Consider the following 13,051-nt stretch of genomic DNA (forward strand, 5'->3'; position numbering starts at 1 on the left):
TTCCCTCTGTTCCCAGAGTGAAGCAGGGGATCAGAACAGCCCTAATCCCGCTAGAAGAGTTGAAGTTTGTGTGGAAGGGAAATGTGGCCATGATATAGTATGTTTTCTGCTAGTTGGGTAGCCCCCTCTCTCTGTTCTAGGCTGATACAAAGGCGACCTTGCTTCCTTCAGTTGTGCAAAGCAGACGAGGTCAGAAGTCAGGGGACAATCAGTCTGTGCAACAGTGTTCTCTCTGGGCAGCAGAACTTAGGTGCCAAATGCATCAGAGGTGATTGCTGCCTTAAAAAGCTGTGGTTCCTTCAAACAGTTTTCATAGACCACAGAAGGGTTACAGGCACATGGCAGCAGAGAGGCCATTGCAGCATTATGAGCTAAGCTTTGAATTGAAAGAATGTAATCTAAAGGGGGAAGAAAAATCTAAAGGGAAAATCCTGAAGTCTTTACTTGGGGACAAAATCTGACAGGTGCTCAGTGTTTGTCCCATTATCCTTACCCAGGAAAACTCTCATTGGTTCCAAATGTGAATTGTGCCTGAAACAGGATTCCAGGTTTTGGCCCTATCACCACCAAATACTTGTTCCTAACATTGATATAATCAGCATAATAATAAAAGCCAAAGGGCCTTGACATTTTATTTTATTCAGCAATTGGAAGAACACCAAGTTGGGGAGGGGATTGCTCAGTGCCCCAGTAAGAGCCAGTGTCTACACTGCAGTTAAAAATCCATGGCTGACTCATGTCAGCTGACTTGGCCATGCCGGGCTTTGGCTGTGGGGCTGTAAAACAGCGGTGTAGATGTTCAGGCTCAGGCTGCAGCCCGTAGGGTCCCAGAGTCCAGGCTTCACCCAGAGCCCAAATGTCTACAGCTCAATTTTATAGCCCCGCAAGCCTAATTCAACTGACACGGTTCAGCCACAGGTGTTTACTTGCAGTGTAGACATATCCTTAGTGCTATTTTATTGCTGCTACTTAAGCAAATTAGAACTGATTATTCCCTAAGCAAATGAAGTAGAATTGGTTTACAGTAGCTTGACATCCACATTAATCTTCACATGGAACTGATAAATAGCTAGTGAAAAAACATGCCTTGGTTCCAAATACTGATGAAATAAGAAAGCTTAAGGTTATATTTGATGGGTTTTATGTTCTGTTAGGGAAATGCTTTATTATGGCATCTATTCTGCTGTTACTATTAAGTAAGGAGCTCTGCATTTCTACTGTAACCCCACTTCTAACGGAATGCTGTAACTCAGCCATAGGCGCCGACGTCCCCTCTCCCAGTGGGTGCTCAACCCCACCCACCCCTGGCCCCGCCTTTGCCCTGCCTCTTCTTGCCCCTGCACCACCCTTGCCCTGCCCCCATTCCACCCCTTCCCCCAAGTGCCTACCCCGCCTCTTCTCCGCCTCCTCCCCTGAGCGTGCCACGTCCCCACTTCTCCCCCTCCCTTCCGGAAAGTCCTAAGTGCTGCCAAACGGCTGTTAGGCGGCAGGGGGGCGGGAAGCGCTGGGAGGGATGGAGGGAGGGGGAAGGAGCGGGGACATGGCACACTCGGGAGGGGGGGGAGAAGGAGGTGAGAAGGAGAGAGCTTGGCTGCCGGTGGGTGCAGAGCACCCACTAATTTTTCCCCGTGGGTGCTCCAGCCCTGGAGCACCCACGGAGTCAGCGCCTATGAAGTCAGCCATAAAATATCAGTATAGGTTGCAATTGGTCTCAGTACCCCACATACTCTTTAAGTAAAGAAGGAGAGTAAAACACTCTCAGTAGTCTCACCCCTAAGAATGTCTTTGACAATTTCTTTAATGTCAGAACAACTGGGCCAAATGCTGCTCAGATACACCTGTGCAAATTTAGAGGAACATCAATAACTTCAGTGAAGCGATTGCAGATTTTCACTGGCCTAACTGAGATCAGAATCTAGTCCAGGGAGTTTTAAATATATCTTCCAATACGTGTCTTTGCCCAAAGATTTTTATTATATTTCCATCAGTGTAGTAGCTCTGTCTTACGTGACTACAGAAGTGCTTGTGAGTACCATTCTCAGCAGGTATAGTGTGGTAATGCTGAAAGAAGGTGTTAAAAATATACAGACAGCATAATATAAGGCAATTCATACTCTCGGTGCAGAAAGGCTAGTCCTGTCAGAAAAGCACCTTTGCACAGCCTTGTCTTGCCTTACTGTTCTGTTTTCTTCAAAGGATCCAAGTTTTTATTTAAAGTGCTTTAACTGGATATCCCAGTTAAAGCTTTAACAGTTTGTTTACAGTTCACTTCTGCCTGGGGCAGCTGAAGGCACGTTACAGGATAAGTGAGATAATTCTTCTGCCAAGAGAAGGATGTGCTGGTAGGATTACTGATGCAAAAAATGAACCAAGGAGAATGACATGGCTAGAATTGTATGGGAACTCACAGTAGCATACATATTCTGTTTTTTTCCATTATTCTAATTTAAAGAGGGAAAAAACTGTCAGTGAAAGAATAAAAATACTACTACAGAAATATTGGTAACAGAAGACTGAAAGAATTCTTACCCATATGCAGACTTAAAGGCTGATCCAAAGCCCATTAGACTTCAGTGGGCTTTGGATCATGCCTTAAAGCTTCTAATTATGGGCCCAATCCTTTAGTCATTGTGCAGCAAAACTCCTATTGACGTCAACAATTTTGCCTATGTAAGGCACTGTTAAGTGAGTTCCGAAACAGGGAAGATAATGAGGGCTCTCTAAACGGTGTATTTTAGTGTCTGGTTCTGACCTGTTTCCTTTATGTCTCTAGCCTTCTGCTCAACCCCCGTCCCTTTCTTTTAATCTTTTGATGTGAATATTAGGGTCTGCTTTCTGCACTCATGTTGAAATTCTCTTGCAACTGAGCCCTATTGACACTTTTGCTGATCTGGTGGCATGGAAAGAGCCGTTCATTGTGCTTCTCAGCCTCCAATTTGCTTTTCCCTCTTTACAAAATGGCTTCTTGGACTTTTGTCTTCAGATCCGGAAATATGCTCTGCCTGGGTTGTGAGACCTAGCGATCTGTGCCAAGAGTGGCAGTCGAGTTGCTCGAGTTCAGATGACTTTAACACATGCCTCCAGAAGTGAGCTGCAAGGCTGGCAGAGCAAAGGCATTGTGCTTTGTTAGGGGCTTGTTCTAACATTCTTAAAACATTATCTGAATAGCAAACCACAAGAGTGAAAACTTTAATAGAAATCACACTGGTACTTTGGTCCAAATTCTGTGGTCCTTATTCAAACAAAACTCATACTGACTTAAATTGGACTAAAGAATTTGGCTCTTCACTTGTACTCTGTGTGTGTGAAATTAATGAAGTCTAAATTTCTAGTACAGGTAGAAAACATATTAGAAGCCAAACTCTACCATCATGTCTATAGAGCAGAGCTCATATAAGCCACTTTAAACTGAAGCATATTGTGGATCCATTGAATTCTCCTATACCCCTCATAATATTTTGTGCCTGATCCAACTCTTCTTCCTCATTGTAGCATGGGAGACAACAGACACCAAAAGTAGGGCTTGGTACTGTTTCATTGGATTCTTCCATCTTGACACTCACTTAAATGAAGGCCAGTGTGGTGAAAATGTTATTTAATGCCTTTAAGTGGAATAACAGACATGTAGCAGCCTGCTGAGATATGGAGATGGCAGGATACATGCCTTTTTAACACATACATCTATTAATGCAAAGAGCCCACTGTAAATACCGGACACTCAAGAATAGTTTATGAAATTCGGACACTCTGCATGATTTTAGTTCCATTTTTAAATAATTATCAGCTTGTGACAGATGGAATCTCGCTGCCATATGTTTTCAGCTATTTAAAGGAAGGCTGAACCGACTTTTGTAGACCAGCACATTGAAACTTCAGAAGCTCATAAGGAAAAGGGACACATACTTTTGTCATTTAAAACATCAGACTTCTGGAATGACCAAACAGGGGAAAGTTTTCTTTCAACTGTTTACTAGAGACCAAATTCGACCCTGTAGTAAAATCAGTGGTGTTACACCAAAGATTAATTTGACCCTTTTGTGAGAGAATCCAGAAATGTGAGGGGTAAAAATTTCACAAGCACCGAAGTCACTTAGGCTAGGTCTACACTGGGGGGGGATCGATTTAAGATACGCAAATTCAGCTATGCGAATAGCATAGCTGAATTCGACGTATCCGAGCCGACTTACCCCGCTGTGAGAACGGCGGCAAATCGACCGCTGCGGCTCCCCCGCCGACGGCGCTTACTCCTACGTGGGCTGGTGGAGTACGTGCGTCGATTCAGGGATCGATTGTCGCGTCCTGACGAGACGCAATAATTCGATCCCCGAGAGATTGATTTCTACCCGCCGATCCAGGCGGGTAGTGAAGACAAGCCCTTAGGTGCCTAAATCCCATTGAAAGTCAATATAACTTAAGCTTCTAAATGACTTAGGTGCTTTTGAAAATTGTACACTGGAAGCTGTTTACCTAAAACACATGAGGAAGTTGCAGCATTTTGTGGCATGTCAAATGCATGTCTGTGAAGTGAAAAGTATGTCACACCTGCTTTTTGGCTGTGGTATGTAATCTAGACAGAGTCATACCACAAGGTGTATGACAAGATGAGGTTGGGTCAAACTAGGTGTATAACATGTCTCTCTTCACATATACATGCAGAGCCTAATGATTTCATGCCTGACCTAGCACTCCTTTTCGGGACTTTACTGGAAGTCAGTGGGAGTTTTGCATGCAAAAAGACTGTAGGATCAGACCCAACATTTGGAATCTAAAAATAAATGGGCAAAGGCAAAAAATAAATTAAAAAAGAAAAATCCAGATATAAAGAAAACAACTCTAATATGATGTGTGCCAGCCTTCACCCGGATCACACTGCTTATGTGTTGTATCCCTATCCCTCCACTGGTCATTTATTCTCTCTCTTTCGGATTGTAAGCCCTTTTGGGCAAGGAGTATGTCTGCCTATGTGTTTGTACAGCACTCTGCACAGCAAGGTTTTTATTGGGGATATTTGTTAAATGTTATCTAGGATAACACATTTATGTAATCTTTCAAATTATATACTGGGTTCCATGGCTTTCCGCATCAAACCTAAATGTGTCTCAAATAACATTGTTCCCAGTTAGGATGATATTCTATATAAATTCAGGTTAGAGACTAACTAAGGAGCCTATTATGTCTTCAGTAGGCCAAAACAAGTACCTTAAACAGCACATGCTTTAAGCTAGAGTCCTAGAATTAGGGCAGATAATGACCATGTAATTGAGCACTGTGGATCTTGAAATGTACAAGATGCTGCATGTTGCAGGCAAAGGAGGATTCGTGTTTGTTTCTGCTGATTTGGCCACACTTTTAGATCTTCAGGCAATCAGGAGATCCACCAACTTGTTGTCAGCAACAGGACAATTTCCCTCTTAGCAAACAATTTTGAATCAAGTAATTATGTTTAGATGTTTGGAACACATGGAAATTTGTATGGCTAGCACTGCCTAATAATGCAGTTGTGTGTTTAGATGGTAAATTGCCCTGGCAAAAGTGTTAGTTTGAACAACAAAAATAGATCAGAGGAAAAATGTGTGTGTTAGTAAATTCCAGGAGCTGAAATTCCTACACTTCTTATGGCTCAAGGCAATGAAAAACGTTTCACCCGTATAGTGAGTAAACAAACACACTGTGCGCAGCCCTCACAGTGGATATGTTTATCTCAGTGTAACACTGTACTGAATAGTCTCCAATACCTGTAAATAATCCAAAAACTGAAATGTTTTAAATTATAATTAGCATGTTATTTCTGTTGAAAGCCAGTTCTCCCCCTCCTCCTTTTTGCTAAAGTGGATCTACGACTAGGTATGTGCTAATCACTACACATAGGTAAAAGTGGCTAAGAAGGTTGAACTATGTGTTAGCTGCTGTCATGATCATCACATCTGGTTGAGGGGTGCAGAGGCAGGTAGAATCTATGTTTATAGAATAAAAATCCAGCAGGAATTTACAGGCATCCGTAGTTTTTAATCTGTCAGAACTATTTTTAACCTGCAAAGAACTTCTCTAGTTAGGCCTTTACTAGAAAGGCAAGAGAAGGGAACTCTCTGAAGATACTCTTGTACAGAGGAAGGATAGCCTTCTAAGTCTCAGGAGATTTGAGTTCCATTCCCTGCTCTACCTGTTTGATAATAAATCATTTAATCTCTTTCTCTGCCTCAGTTACCCATCTGTAAAATGGAATAATATTTCCTTTGTATATCTTGCCTAGTTAGATGTTAAATTCTTCAGGGCAGGGGACTGTCTCCTAGTATGTTTGCATAGTGTCTAGCACCCCTGGGGTCTGATCTGAGTTGGAGCCTGGAGATGCTACCATAATACAAAAAATAAATAATATTCTACCAGACCCTAACTTCTCTCCTTGTTTTTAAAATTTAGCATCTGAGCAATGCCTGGGAATCAGCATCCTGTGGGAAGATAGAGGATCAGATGATCCTTACCGAGCAGGCACGCAAATACATGAATGCATTTTCAGCCCGGACTCTGGTCATGTAAAAGGTCTACAGACAAGCATTATGGTTTTCAAAACACTTCAAGTTGACCTGGAATTCACCATTCCTCTACATGAAAACTTTTCACGAATGGGAGAAGAACATATTTTTGTTGTGGTACAACAGTTGGGAGCAGCACAAAGTGCATTTAGTCACTGAGCATATTCTTGTTGGATTTCACCCAACTTAAAAGGATTTTTTTTAAATAAATGACACTTGCCTAAATTATTAGGTATTGAATTTTAATCAATTAATTATTATCTTAATGCAGACTTTTAAAAATCAAATGATTTTTTTGTACTTTTTCAGATCAAGCAGACATAATACACCAGTATTGTTATTTCAGTGATGAAACGTGTGGGGTTTTTATAAAGAGCAGGTACTCAGTTTTATTCTAAATCACTGAACAAAATGCATTGGTATAAAATACTGCAATAAAAAAGCATTACTACAAACGCTAGTAGGGAAAATAAAGGGGGAAAACTGATCAAGATTGTGAATGCTCAAAAATCCATACCGTTTGAAGTACTATTTGATTTTGTTATGGTTCTAGACCACTTATACATTGTGTGTTTCTGTTTTGGGGGGATTTTTATTAGCTTGCTTTAAAAATTATTACTGTATGAAACATAGATTTATGAGAACAAATTATATTTTTATTCAGTAATTTAATTTTGTAAATGCCAAATGGATACTGTGTTTTGCTGCTATGGACTTTAGCATGTAGACGTGCTGCTAGTGTAAAAGGGGCAGTAGAGCTTTATATGGAAAGAAAACAAACTTTGGTGTTAGCTAATTGACTATGCACTAGCATTTCAGACCTTTTTATTTTATTTTTTTTTATATATTTACTTACCCTTCCCCCTCCCCCCTTTTTATAAGCAATACTTTTGAACACTGTTCCTGGGAGATTTCTTTTTTATTTTTTGTCTGGTTGTGTTTTGTTTCTCATTGGTAAGAGCATGCATTGCACCTTCATATGTTTGGGAGAACGCTGTCTTGTTCATGTCGTCTGTTTCGTTCCATGTTTAGCCTAATTGTTCCCTAACTTGGGTTTCACGTACTGAATCAGGTTCTTAGAAATGTATGGTTCTATATACTGCCGTACCAAACCTCTACCGATATGGCAAGGACACTGATTTTTTTGTTTTTAATAAGACTCTGACTTCGCTGCCTTAATAGCATTTGGTGCAGCTTCCTCTGCACTTAATTTTTGATATGACAATGTACTTACTGCCTTGTAGATAAATAAAGTGTGTCCTTTTTTTACTTAAATTCGCTTAGTCTCTGAAACTTGCTCATATTAAACATTATTGTCAGAAATAATATTGCCACCACCAAGTCAACGGGACTTTTTCCATTGAGGCCAATGGGACAATTAGATGAGTAAGCATATTCTTAGTAGCATTCTAAGAGTATGACTTTGTTCTAGGGTGACCAGATAGCAAGTGTGAAAAATTGGGACGGAGGTGGGGGGGTAATAGGAGTCTATATAGGAAAAAGCCCCAAATATCGGGACTGTCCCTATAAAATCGGGCCATCTGGTCACCCTACTTTGTTCAGACCTAAAGGGCCTCATCCTGGTGCACAGTCAACACCCTCAACTCTTAGTGACCTTTATGGGAGTCAAGGGTGCTCAGCTTACAGCAGATTCAGGCCCGAAAGCTACAGCCACACCAAAAAAGATTAATCTTGGCAACTGAGGGGCTAGCAACAGCTTCTATGCAAAACTGGTGCTCTGCTGGGATATTGACCAGTTTGTGTGTCCTCCCATTTGAGATTGGCATACCAGATGCAATAAAAGCAATATATCCTGGATGCATATACTGCAGCAGGACGTCCATGTGTACTTTTTACACAGCTCAACAAACCAGAGATCAAAATCTAACCCAAAACTCCTAGTGAGTTTCATGGATAAGTGACCAGGCCTGTAAGGCCAGATCCAGGAAAGTGCAGAGGAGAATCACCCTCCCTAGATTTAGCTGGAAAATGAGGGCACTCTGCACCTTGCTCTATCAGCTTTTCAATAAATGCTATCATACAAGTTACTATTAAACCGATTGTTCATCTTACTTAACTGTTTCAGAACACCAGGCGCTAAAATTCAAGTTGATGCAGGCATTCCAGAGATACGCTGGTGTAAATGGGAGCAGAATTTGGCTCCATCTGAGAGACAATTTAACATAATTTGAGACCCAACCTACTAAGTCTCTAAGAACCAGGGATAAGATCCACACCCTGACTCCAGCCCCTTTACTCAAGGTAAAAGGGCTGGAGCAGTGTAAAGGAGCCCTTAGAGCCTCATATCCCCCTGGGGGAGGATTCTCTCAGTACAGGCACTGGGGTAGATAGCCATAAGGTTGCCATTCAAGGATGCCCCTTGCAAGCCTTGGGACATGCGTGTGCTGGGGCGGGAGGGGTATGGCAGGGTAGGCTCCTGACACCAGCGCTGCAAAGGTTGCAGGGAATGCTGCAGCCCATAGGGCAGCCCGGCGAGACTTCTCATAATTTAGACAGGTTCCCCAGGGCAGCCTAAGTTACTTTGGGGGCCCCTCCAGTCCCCAAAGCAGCCCAGTATAATAAAAGGTCAAAAGATGGCTTGAAGTGACCTTAGCTGCCTTCTTTCTGTGCTGTGACTAAGATGTGCTGCACAGTTTCTCGCCCAGGTCATGTGGTGCACCTCCAGAGGCACAGTCCAGGGAAAGGAGAGGACAAATGTGGCTTTACAGCCCCCTTTGCAGAGCCTGCATTCTTGGGTGCTTTTGGCCCCTGGTGTAAGTAGCAGCAGCCACAGGCCAGCGTAGGGCTGCTTATGTCAGCCTTACGCTGCCCACACACTGGGGGAATTGCTCATTCTCCTGCGGCTTATTTACTGTCTTTGTAGTCTGCTAGAGAGGGGGATAGCACCAACCCTCTGCCGTAGATTCGGAGGCATGAAATTGTATACACAAAATGAGAGAGGGGGCTGCAGGATTTCATGCATTAAAGCTAAAACATCCTCAAACTTATGCTAGGTCTCTCATTTCACTGAGAAGCCTACCCCTGGCCGTGAAGGTCTGCAGTCCTAACTGCAAAGCACTGCTGGTTTTTGAGAGCACGTTACTGTAACCATCTAGCCAGGGTTTAGCTAAATGGAGAATCTGGAGGTTTGCTCTGGAAATACCCAGCATTGGAACATTCTTCTTTTTGCAAAGGACTAATCGCCCTAACATGGCATGCAAAAATCCTTTTAATTGGTGCCTTATTTATGATGACATTTATATCTAATATGTAGGAAAACTCTTCCTTTTTCTTTTCATTCCTTTTATTGAAAATGCAAAACACCCAGCAGATTAAGCCTGATTTGCATAGAATTCTGCATGCATGTGGATCTTGGAATGAACAAGGGAACAGGCTTTGTTTGAATGCTGTGGCCCACATATTTGATTATTTATTTTTTCCTACCAATTTTCACTGTGCTTGCTTTGCAAAATAAGGGTTAAATCCTGCTTGCTGTGCTCACCTGAACAGTTCCCTGGGGTCAAGTTCTGCTCAAAGGGTAAAATACACCCCTTTGTAGAGGCTCAACATAAGTCCTATGCATTAGTTAAGCATCATTCAAACCCTCTCTTGAGGATGTAAGTGGTCTTGGCAAGAGGTAATTGGCTTTGTGCCAGTTCAGCTTCTGCACATGGGTGAATTTACCCCAGACTGTTGGAAATATGGAGTCACTCCAGCAAAGTCAGTAGTGTATGTGAAAGTAGAATTTGGCCCACTGAGGTTCAATCAAGTTATTCTGCATTTCTATTTAACAGAGAGCAGAATTTGGCTCAAACATCTATGAATCGTTTCACAGCCCTGCAATTATAGGTTCATAACGTCACCAGTGTGAAGGCTTTTGAATTTTGCAAAGAATTATATAGATGTATATTATTTAAGCAGGTAGCCTAATTTCAAGGTGTTATTTTGTTTCAGGTAGAAGGGGTTTTTTATTTTAAAAAGAGGCAGAGGAGCAGTGAAACAGTAACAGAAAATACCAGCGCATGAAGCAGTTTTCCAGCTGGCGTTGCAATTTTCTAACTTTCCTCAGTGCATTGTTCCACAATAGTGCATTTTCTGTGCAAGAGGTTCCAGGTTCAAATCCTGGACAAGACTCAACGTGAGAGTTACCATCTTGGACAGCGGATCTCCAGAACTAAAAAGTATAAGTCTGTACAGCTTGAGCTATAGAGCCGCTCTCTCCTAGCTAGTGGCTGTAACAGATTCACATCGGCAGTGGATCAGACACCGCAGGAGACCCATAATACAAACTGACCACTGGGTGGGTTACATCTTGCTACAAAAAGCTGGAGGAAAAATATTTCCCAAGTATTCATTATTTTTACCCTCACTCTCTTGGTCCTATGTACTCTCCCTAGTCATCCTTTTGGCATTGCTCCTTCACCCTGGCAGGCCAGGCAAGTGGTTGACTCTAGAGCAGTGGTGTTCAACCTTTTTTTTTTCATTTGTGGACCCCTAAAATTTTTGGAATGAAAGTACAGACCTCTTTGGAAATCTTAGACACAGTCTGCAGACCCCGACGGGTCCGTGGACCACAGGTTGAAAACCACTGCTCTGGAGCAAACCACAACCCCACATTGTCAATCATTTATGCCATTTAAGTTCATCCACCTTTTCTACCTTCCCCTTCTGCCAGATTAAATTCTGTATCTAAATCATTCCCCTATGCGGGGGGCAGAGGAGGAAGGATTTAGTTTATACAGTAAAGAAGAATGAAAACGTAAATACTATTAAAAGGTTGCAGCTTGGGAAACAATCAATTACCAATTAGGAATTAAGGAAAGTAAGTATTATGGTTTTTAAACACTGTTCTGCATCCTGCTTGGCTGCTTTTCCATTATTATGGGAGGAGTCAATCTGTTGAACAGACAAGCATTGCCAAGAATCAGCGTGTCTGACGTATGCTTTTAGCTGAGCAGCCAAGGAGAGGCAGCCTGGCCAAATCTTTCAATCCCTAGGACTCATGTCTTAATTCAAATAAAATTGGTCATTCCTAACTGACTGGAGTTATTGTTGGCCTCTTTCTTCTGGACTTGACACAGGCATCTAGGCAGTTTTCACTGCAGTCACTGGTGCCAGTGTGAACTCACAACCTTCTTTTCCTGCCAGAAAGGAACAGCTAGAACTTTTCCTTTGGATGACTGCTGAGTTTTAAATGAGTGAAGTTAGATCATCCAGAGCCAAATTCTGCCCTCAGAAATGCAGGCACATCAACAGGGCTGGTTATACAATTCAAACTTAGCAATTTATTCAACACATTTGATGCTTTTTATTCATGAATTGTCTGCAATCAAATTAAATTTGTTAGAAATTTGTTACGTATTTAATATGGTTCTACAAATCATTTTTACAAACATACTTGGGTCTAAGAACTTTAAGTGAATTGTTCCTAGAAAGTATTTGTCAACTAATCAGAATTCCTCATGGGGGATTGTGATTGGTCACCTAAGTCACATGGTGCTGCTATTTCTGTTCCTTAATTGAAGAGCTTAACATGTATGAACTACTTTGACTTTTGTCAGAAACAAATTTCATTTCATGGGTAAACAAATTTTGTTTTTTGATTAATCACAAATATGCAATGTTTATGAACATTTGCATTGATTTTTTTTGTCAAATGAATGTTCACAAACAGTGCCTAATAAAGTTTTTAATTCAGAAAACTGTTCATAAACAAATTCGTACACTATTTGACCAACTCTACACATCTCCCAATTATTTCCAGAGTCGCACATAATTGGAGCACTGCTGATGCCAAATACATCAGGAAGCTTGAACGGCGGAACACAGATGTGCACGAATGCATGTATACGCCTCTGTTTGTCATTTTCTTGCGATAATGTTTCACTCATTCGCAAATCAACAGACATGGGCACACTCTAAACTTGAGGGGATGGTAAGCCATGGGTTTGCAATACAGTACCTGTATTCCCAACAACCACAGGTTTTGATCCTAGAAGCACTACTCCAACTTTTGTAGGTAGAAAAAATATGTACTGTGCAATTCATCATGTAGTTGTGGGGAAGTGGTGGCAGGTCTATTGGAGGCACCTTAACAATGAGTGTCCTGTTTGCATTGCATGGACATTAGAGTTTCCATAGCCCTTTACCTATATAGGGCTTTGCCATTATGTCTTTGGCCAGCGACGTCCCCTGCATTGCTGTGTATGGATGGCTGTGTGTAAACAGTTTATGAAGTGCTTTGAGATCCTTAGGTCTGATCGATAAAGAGAGGGAAAGGAAATGCCTCTTTTGCAGTTTTAACCATAGCCCCTGAATACTGTAACATAGCCACACATGAGCACAGATAGAATATTATCAATAAAAGCTGTTGGTATTGAACAGTGGCACAAGACTGGTGTCACTAGCATAGGAGCAATGAAGAAAGAGTGAAGCTATGGCTGCTTTCCCTGACACAATCTTCACCCTGTGATCACCTAAACCCAGCAACAATGATTCTGCATCCCTCAATGGAGCCTCAA

General features: G+C 41.8%; 1 protein-coding gene across 8 annotated transcripts in view; it reads left to right on the top strand.

Moving 5' to 3' along the window:
* The window catches only part of MYB (MYB proto-oncogene, transcription factor), a 31,784-nt gene extending 25,250 nt beyond the window's left edge, over positions 1 to 6,534 (top strand). For all 8 annotated transcript variants that reach the window (XM_065400794.1, XM_065400786.1, XM_065400792.1 and 5 more), the window contains one exon: positions 6,418 to 6,534. In XM_065400794.1, coding sequence (XP_065256866.1) covers positions 6,418 to 6,534 — 117 coding nt within the window. The remainder of the gene's footprint in view (positions 1 to 6,417) is intronic.
* The last annotated feature ends 6,517 nt before the right edge of the window (positions 6,535 to 13,051 follow it).

Source organism: Emys orbicularis, chromosome 3 (genome assembly GCF_028017835.1).
Source record: "Emys orbicularis isolate rEmyOrb1 chromosome 3, rEmyOrb1.hap1, whole genome shotgun sequence".
Taxonomy (NCBI): Eukaryota; Metazoa; Chordata; order Testudines; family Emydidae; genus Emys; species Emys orbicularis.